Raw genomic sequence first — 9,372 nt, 5'->3', positions numbered from 1 at the left:
GCACCTCAATGCATCCACGCTGCTTTCCCCCCAAACTTGAATAAAATTAAGCCTGGCTGCAGACTGCCAATATATATATATATATATATATATATGTTCCCATTCCCACCATTCTTGAAATAAAATGGATAGGCTAATAGGCCTACGTTTTATTCATAAATAATAATAATAATAATAATAATAATAATAATAATAATAATGATGATGATGATGATGAAATCCATGTAGAAGTAAAATAGGCTGAGGATACTCTTGGTTTTCTCTATAATTTCATTTTGTTTATTAGGCAAAATATACGATCTGGACAAATTCCTTCAACGCTTCCTATTTACAAATTTAAATCACTTGGTATTTACATTAAAGAAAGGACACCAAAAACACAAGATAGAGACAAAAATAATAATAATTATAATAATAATAATAAAGTAAAAAGCCTACCAAAGTGTCCCAGCCTGCCTGGGCAAAGTGGAGAGAGAGAGAGTAACATTATAGGCGCGATTATATGCTACACAACAATAGAGGAAGTAATCCATCCATCCACAGGATATTACCAAATTACGCCATTTGTTCTGTACCGACTGAATGCTACGCTGCATTATTATTTCTCATTGTCCTTTTTAGGGAGTGTAAAGTCTTTTTTCTATTTGTCTTTTCTTTTCTTTTTTTTTTCAAGCAAGAAAAAAAAGTCTTGATCAAGCCGAGGAGAGAGCAGTGAGGACCCGTTGCGTGGCGTCTTGTGGACTCCTGGCGCTGGAAGGCAGAGAGGATCTGGATAAAGAATAATACAGAAAGGTAGATAAATACCCCCGCCGTGTTTGGACAACGGGTTTCAATATGCATCTCAAGTGGTCTGGCTGAATGGCTGAACAGTTTTGATTTGAAACAGACTGCAGTCCCTCTCTCCAATTCTTCACTCTCCATTCCATTAATAATAATAATAATAATAATAATAATAATAATAGTAATAATAATAGTAATAATAGTAGTAATAATAATTATAATAAATGTATATCATAATAATTATGTTACAACTACAGAATATTTTAGTATGTCAAAAAAGAAAATCTTTTGTACAATCATTATCAACAATTCTAATTCACTTCAACGCCTGTTTTTTTGGGGGGGGTTTTTTGTTTTTTTTTCTGTAGGACTGTTGCATTAGGAGAGGGGCTGTTTTGTAGTACTTGAAACGGAGGTAAACTTTTTTTCCCCCTCTTTCGGTAAGAGCGCTCCCCAGAGCTCCGGGGTCTCCCATGGGTCTTTAGGGAAAGCACACAGCCCAGACAGAGCCCGTTTTACTCGGTGACTTGATAAGTAGCCACACTCTCCCCAGAGGGGAGGAATTAAAGGGGGTGTGGGATGGGAGTCAAGACCCCTGTCACCCGCAAAGCAAACTGTGTTTTATTTATCTTTGTTTATTTTATTTTGCAGTGTTATGATTGTTGTAAAAAAAATAAATAAAATTAAATACAAAAATAAATAAATAAATAAAAAACTGCAAAACATAAACTTTAGGCGTATACACTGGAATTCGTTAAACAATTATCTTAGATTTTCCCTTCCATATAATTATATTTATTTTTCTGATAATTAGGTTAATGGAGTTATAATTTCATCACGATCCTGGGCATTTCCTAATGTACATATTCACACTTCATTCTAGTTATTTTAATCCCTGCTGTTAAAAATATTGCTGGAAAAAAAAACATGTATCTAAATCACTTTCTATTTTGAATAATTCAATCATTTGAATTTAATAATTTAAAAATAAACCTGGTAAATTTTCTTATAGCAACGTGTCTCCAAAATCAACAAAAACAAACTTGCAACTTGTAAAAACGTTGTCTCACCTGTCATGGATGGGTCGAAAGGAAGACTTCAGGGTCTGTGTTGGAGGTGAATCAGACCTTACACCGTTTTCATGGTCTGTAAAATAAATTAGCAAAAACACTTATCAGCATTGGCATGTTCGATAAATTATATAGGACTTTATTTTTTTGCTCACATATATGGACATGTCTAACTAAAAAAAAAAACTGTTGTTGTGTATCTCGTCTGTGAAGATTGTGGATTTAAGTGTCTATATGTACAATGCTTTGTTATAATAATTGTATATATATATATATGTATATATATAAAAGAAACAGACATTAAAACAATACACATATGTTCCATTCAAAATAACATGCTTATCGGTGCCATGTGATATCTGTGCGCGCGCACGCCTACAGACTGTAATCCTACCTATGTGCTTGGGACTGTGGGTCTCTGGTGGGGCCTTGCTGTCATTGCTGAGCGCTGCTGCAGCTGCTACCGGAGACACCACCACTGATGTCGGCTGCTGCTGCTGCTGCTGCTGCTGCTGCTGGGCCGGCAAGTGGTGGCTGTGGTGGTGGTGATGGTGCTGGTTTACTCCCAGAAACGACCTCACATTCAGCAGGGAGTTCTGGCCCAGGAAAGCCCCATTTGTCCAGTTGTGGAACTTTCCAATCTGGCAAGTGTACAGTCCGTGACTGGGCAGGAAGGCCGGGTGCGTTTGGATCTGGTGGTGGGGGGCTGATGGGTGAGTGGTGGCCGCTGGGCCACAAGGGGAAGTGGGTTTCTGAGATGAACTATCGGGACTAGTGGCGGTCTCTGCTAAAGACCAGATTTTAGGCTTATTGTTTGACGGGAGAGGAAAGCTCCCGGATCTGTCCGGAGACAAAACTCTTGTGGTGTTGTTGTTGTTGCCGTCCGAGTTCTCCTTACTCCCTGGGTGAACTGAAATTGTGCTCTTAGATTTGTCAAAGGCCTCGTGGGCCTGCAGGGCGAAGGCCCGTCTTTTCTCCAAGCTGTCCAACTCTCCACCCGCACCGACACCGCCCCTGTGGTCCCTGCTCCCTTCCGTTGATTTATCGTCATCATCCTCGTTGCTTTGATCCCCGTCGTTGTCGTCGATTTTGTCTATGTCTATGCTCTCCAAATCAATCTCCTCCTCGTCTTCGTTTTTCTCCGCTTCATCTCCACTGCCGAACAAGTTACCGTCCTCCCCGTCCTCTTTGCTCCTGCTCCCCCAGGTCACCTTGTTCTCCTTCTTGAGCCTCCTCCTGGCGTTGGCGAACCAGGTGGAGACCTGCGTCAGCGTCATTTTGGTGATGATGGCCAGCATGATCTTCTCTCCCTTGGTCGGGTACGGGTTCTTCCTGTGCTCATTGAGCCAGGCTTTCAGGGTGCTGGTGCTCTCCCGGGTGGCGTTCTTGGGCCTGGCCGGGTCCCCGTACTGAAACTGGCCGTATGGATAGAAGGCCGGAGAGGTGTGGGCTGCGAAGCTGGCAGGATGGACGCCAGGGCTGTCCTTCAGCTCATACTGGGATCCCTTGAAAATGAAGGATAATGTGTTATTACACTGGGACCATTGTTAGTTTTATCCATTGAATTACAAAATATGCTTTAAATATTTTTTGAGTGTAGCTCAAATGCATTACAGCCATTATATCTACAATCCTAACAAGTCAAATGTCTTCTATTAAAAAAAAAAAAAAAAAAAAATCCTAGAGTTACAGCTGCACCTGACTCTGAGCTTTCCACAAATAAGCTTCTCAACTTGCAACCACATGCTAGGCCCGCGACACCTGCGCCTGCACAAGCACTCATTGAAAGACACAGACCTTTTCTTAGCAAACATTTTTCATACATGTCAGCCTGTTAACAGTGAACAGCACGAGAGAAAGTCCCTTGCATTATTGCGAACACACTGATCGCAAGCAAATGGCCAACTTTCATATAACTCCTCTCCACCCTCTTCAACTCTGTCAGAGCAGTGTGAAGGCCTAAGTGAAGTTTTCCCAGCACGTCACGTTTATATACTTCAGTGCTGAACTTAATCCCCTTCACTTGTTTTTTTTTTTTTTTTTTTCAACACAACACTCAAACGTATCGATCAATTCCAGCAGCGCACGCGCTTGGATTTTGGATAATAGCTCTTGTTTTGAAGATTTAGCGCAGGAGTCAACTGCCTATGGGGCCTGATGCACACATTAGCCAACACATTAACACGCTGCAAGTTAATTATTATCACCAGGTCTATTTTAGCTCAAGAAATGTGGACAATTCCTCATCTAGCAGAGTAAGAAAAAAAAAAATCCACGTGGAATTCAGTGACACACGGGAAAATTGAAGGCATGTTTACAGCAGAAGCTTTTGTTCTGCGGGAGAGATTATTTCTAAGGATCTGATTAAAAAAAAAAAAAAATCTGGCAGGGCACCAGACTGAGAAGAAAACTTTCTCTTTTCGTGGTGCATGTTAAAACGCAGATCTGTGGCACAGTTTGTTTTTTCCTTCAGTGAAATGTATTTCAACTTTGTAATCGATCATTTTAGCAATGTGAGATAATAACTCTATGGCTGGTGTGAATTCCATCTTTTGTTTACATGTTTTTTTTTCTTCTCCTTTATGGGCTACAATATTATTCCAAGCCTCATTTTTCTTTTTCTTTTGTTTTTGTCCTCTCAGGTCAAACTTTTCACATCACTAACTCAGACAAACAAGCCGCTGAACTGTCAGAAATCCAACAAATATATGATCTAAAATTTAACGATCGACGACAAAAATCTGTCGGATCCAAATGCATTTCAAAGTGTTCATTCTTTTTGTTTGAGATTGCCTAACGCAGCCTGAAGCATTAACAATCGTCTGTGCAACGCCGAGTCCTTAAACAGGGGGAAAAAAAAATAAAAAATATCCTTACCATTTGTGAGAAAAGAGCCAAGTCCGCGCTGGTGTAAGGTAAGAAGGCGCTGTAGTTGTGTGCGTATGGGTTGGCGTACATGCCCAACACCGACGTGACCGCCGCTGCGGTGGCGGACGGACTTCCCCCGATTTCAGAGCTCCCTCCCCGGGACGAAGGCGTAAGCACTCCCGGTCTCTCGCTCCCGTACACCGCCTGGGAGGCACTTAAGTACTGCGGGTAGCCAAGCTGCGGGAAAGACATCTCCACCGCCGAATTGTCGCACAGCTGTATCGTCCGACAAAACTGTGCGTTAAAAAAAAGTGTGCGAGAGGGGGAAAAAAAAAGAAAAAAAGGAACCCGGAGGAGTGAAAGTGTTTAAGCCAAAGTCACAGCTACTACAGACATACAGTGGTATGCAGTCAAAACAACCCTCTCTTAAATCTCGGCTTCCTCTCTTTTTCTCGCGCAAAGTCCGCTGGATGTGATCTGATCAACAATTGCGCTCCGACTGACGCGCCTGGCCCTGAGGTCTCCAGGCTGATCTCTCAGATACAATTTGAAGTTGATGCTTTGATTGGCATCCCCTACTTGAGCCTGCAAGCTCCTCCTCGTTTGGAGCAATGTGGATAATGTGAATATAGAGTGAGCACATTGGCTGGGGCCTCGCTCTCTCTCGCTCTCTCTCTCCCTGTCCCTCTCTCACCGACTCCCTCTCTCACCAATTCCCTCTCTCTCTCTCTCTCTCTCCCTCTCTCTCTCTCCCTCTCTCTCCCTCCGTGTTTGGACTTATTGTATGTTAAATGTTCAAGCATTAGAGTCCATTCACCGAAGGCTTTGATTGTTGTATGACAACCTGTCTACACGATTTTACAGCTGTCCGACACAGGGGGAAGTAAACCCGTAAGAAGAAGGAACTTACTTTGAATAGATTTAAATTGTAATTAAAGGGGAAAATGCTTCTCCGCAGAGGAATCAGTATTTGGTATCACGGGCTGATGGTGCGTTTATTTAATTCATTCTGACTAATTTATTATAAATCTCTCTTTCTCAAAGTTGGATTTATTCTTTATACTTCTTCATTTAATGTTTTCAAAACTTCTGTACTTCTTAAAGCGACATCGTTGTTTAATTGCGTTTATCAGGATGATGTATTCCAAAATAAATGTTTTAATCAAATTATCAAATAAACAAAATCAATAAGTTAACTCTCATATTTCAACCATTGTGGAATATAAGTTTTAAAATTAAATAGTTAATTTCATGACGTTTTTCTTCCAAAAATCAAAACAGTTAAGGAAAACCATGCAAATCTCCCCACATCATTTATTAATTATGTAGTTTTTTTTTTATTGACTTCTGTTTTGCTTTCCTTTGATTTCTTCATAAAGGTTTAATCAGCCAAATTCTCCCTCTCCCTCCCTTTTTTCTCACCCTCTCTCCATCTGCATGGACGCGCGCGTGTGAGTGTGTGTGTGCGTCTGTGCGTGTGTGTGTGTGTATGTATGTGTGAGTGTGGATTTAAACCAGATTGTTGTTGTCCTTTTGTAACAACAGAGCCACTTCACGTTTCCTTGTTTTGAGAGGAAAGGAATGAGGAAAAAGCCAGAGACAACTCAAACAGCGAGTCTTCAGGTCCCTGTACGCGCCACATCTGTCTACATTTCAGGCTCTAATTTAAAGTAAATGACGTGGCAACACTTTCAGCACATTGACTCAAAAAAAAAGTGAGGATGAAGAGTAATTTATCCGTCATAGTTCAGAAACCGGTTCAGTGTAAATGGGACTTTTGCGTTCTTACAAGGCGAAATAAAATACCGTTTATCAATTGCATATTTTCCTTTCTCTTATAATAGACTTTGGAAAAAAAAAAAACATAATTCCAAAAAGAGTTACCCCCCCCCCCCAAAAAAAAAACAATCAGATACTGTCTCTTTTAATCGCCTCTTCTTAAAGCACTTATCCAATTTCCAGCTCAGGAAAAGAAAAGCGTTGGACACTGACCTTTACTTCTCTTAGCTGTCCACTTCTGACACAGCCATGTGGCTCACGAGAGAAGGGGGGGTGTGTGTGTGGGGGGGGTGTTCATGTTTTAACAGTTCTATTTTTATTTGATTTGATTCTCATATCACCCACCTCCCGAGTCAAAAGGTGGGGGTGTGTGAGTAGGGGGGGGGGGGTGTGTGGGGGGGGTGTTCTTCTGTAGATCTAGATTTAATGCCTTAACGACTGAAGCCCAAGAAGTCAGTAGATTTTGATCTGCACCAGATGGCTCCGAGTGGATATTGCCGAGCGCCGAGGATCTGTTAAAAATATCTGAGGGGCACTGATGGTAATCTGGGTAACACATCAGAAAGGAGGGAGGGAATGGCAATTGTGATAACCCGCTGGAAATGTGTGCAGGGGGCTACATATGATGGTTGTGGTGGGTGGGGGGGCTGGGGGTGGGGACATTGAAAATATCTCTAAACAGAAATGAAAGAAAAGCAAGTAGAAAAGAGCCTGGGACTAAATGACCAGAATTAAAATAAAGGAATTCGGCGATGTAACAACAACAACAACAATATTAATAATAATAATAATAATAATAATAATAATAATAATAATAATAATAATAATAATAATAACAATAATAATAATACAATTTATATTACAATATATGATTGCTGCTACACCTGGACTAGCCTTTTTGTTTTTTGAAAAATAGGAAAGTTGACTCCTGGTAAACAATGACACGTGTTGAGGGCAATAAACCATCACAGTTAACTGATTTATTGGCTGTTGTTAAACTCTCATTACTACCACAAGCTCCTCAGCTTCAAGAGAGAGAGGGAGAGCGAGAGAGAGAGGGAGAGAGAGTGAGAGCTAGAGCACGGGAAACTTTGTTCCGGATCCTCTCGCCGTCCATTCCTTTTTTTTTTTAAACTCGTCCACAACACGCTCACTTCTAATGTACTGCCTCGAAACAGATGGGCTTTCACCATCTGTATGGGTCGCAGTATGACGCGCACACGCGTTCACGGACACACGTGCACACGCACAACAAATACACGGTCATAACTTAAGGATTTTTTGAATACTCTCTCCCTTTAACAAGAAAAGAAAAGCAAAGAAAGGAAAATCCCCAGGCTTTTCATATCAGATTGTCTGATCATGTAAATCTGCAGGAGCCTCTTCATAAGCTGTTTTGCCTTGATGACCACATTCAAATAAGTCACTCAGGTAGTGGATAAGTTCTTTTATCTAACAGCCACATTTAAAATGTCCTGTCACCAATGTCATCTTTACATTTTTATTTTGTAGATACCTGCATCCTACAGAAAATTAAAAAACAAAAGAATATAAAATAATAGAATATATATGTATTTGTGTTAATATTGTTTAATGTTGTTTAAATGTTACTATTTACTGTGTATTAATGTAAAATGAAAGCTCAGCTACATCCACCTAACCTACACCTACAAAGTCTAAAAATAAAGAGAGCAGAGGATAATAAAGTGTCTCTCTCTCTCTCTCTCTCTCTCTCTCTCTCTCTTTCTAATACTATTAAAAAGGACAGGCACATCTTCAGTTACTCTGTTGGAGGATAGAAACCTAAGTCATTTCTCATGTCCAAGGTTCCGACTGTACATTTACATAAATGACAGACTTCAATTATTGTGTTCAGTGGAAAAATAACACCCTATCATTGAATACAGACCAGTAAAGTTTTTTTTATTTATTTTTATAAAGGATATGAGAGGATATGACAGCACTACTTGGCAAACCACATCCATCTATAGAATAGACTCTATGATTGCTGCAAAAGTTTTGTCAAGTTTTTTTTTCTTCTTTTTTTTTCAAGAAGAGACATGAATGGCTGTCATAAATATGTAAACAAACAATAATGTCTTCTTTTATAACAAATCACAGAACATCTAACCTTTGTTCCATAATCATCTTTTTCTCTGAAATGACAATGAAAAATGCATGTTTTACTATAACAAGTATGTTTATGTTGTTTATAGATGTTTTTAAATGTAATCTTGTAATTCAGACTAATTCCGTTTAATTGAAATCTATATGTGCTTGAACTTGGGCATTTAGGAACGGGGCCAACACATAGACATGAAAGACTGCAATAGAAGTCAAAGAGAGTGAACCTGCATTACAATAACATCAGTTATGTTGACAGTTGGCTACCACCGCAGAGGTCAAGGGTGTCTCTGTGAACTAATAACTGTGGTGAAAGATACTCCTTTCCTGCCTCTGGGAGTGCCAAAGTTGAAGAAAGGTTAAGAATCTGCAGAATGTCCCTTTTGTGCTTTTCTCACAGATTATCAAATTAAGTGTTGAAACCAAAACTCCTTTTCCCCCTGAAGAGAGGAGATTAGATGAATTTCATTGATATCCATAGACCATCACAACTGTTAGACCTCTTCCCTTTAACATCGCACACAAACATGTATCCACACTCACGCATGGTTCCAGTGTACTCCCTGAACTGCGTCAGAGCAACTCAACTATTTAGCTGTGAGTTAGAGTCAGAGGACCACTGGTGTTACTGTGAGACATTTGATACACAGACAACTGCACCACACCTATAGGTAAGGAAACTAGGAATTTCCTGAATAATAAAAGAGGTCTATTCTGGGTCTTAGAAGGTCAAGATGCTATGCACTTGACA

At 40.1% G+C, this 9,372-nt stretch overlaps 1 protein-coding gene across 1 annotated transcript; it reads right to left on the bottom strand.

Annotated features, from left to right (window-relative positions):
* Window positions 1-627: 627 nt before the first annotated feature.
* Window positions 628-5,257, bottom strand: irx1a (iroquois homeobox 1a). Its single transcript, XM_056379766.1, has 4 exons — window positions 4,728-5,257; window positions 2,245-3,355; window positions 1,851-1,926; window positions 628-768 (listed from the first exon to the last, which is right to left on the bottom strand). Exons 1-4 carry the CDS (start codon window positions 4,968-4,970, stop codon window positions 693-695), a joined length of 1,506 nt encoding a protein of 501 aa, XP_056235741.1. The 5' UTR covers window positions 4,971-5,257; the 3' UTR covers window positions 628-692.
* Window positions 5,258-9,372: the final 4,115 nt, after the last annotated feature.

The sequence above is a fragment of the Seriola aureovittata genome, chromosome 7, assembly GCF_021018895.1.
Source record: "Seriola aureovittata isolate HTS-2021-v1 ecotype China chromosome 7, ASM2101889v1, whole genome shotgun sequence".
Classification (NCBI taxonomy): domain Eukaryota; kingdom Metazoa; phylum Chordata; class Actinopteri; order Carangiformes; family Carangidae; genus Seriola; species Seriola aureovittata.
This window is presented reverse-complemented; position numbering and strand designations above follow the sequence as displayed.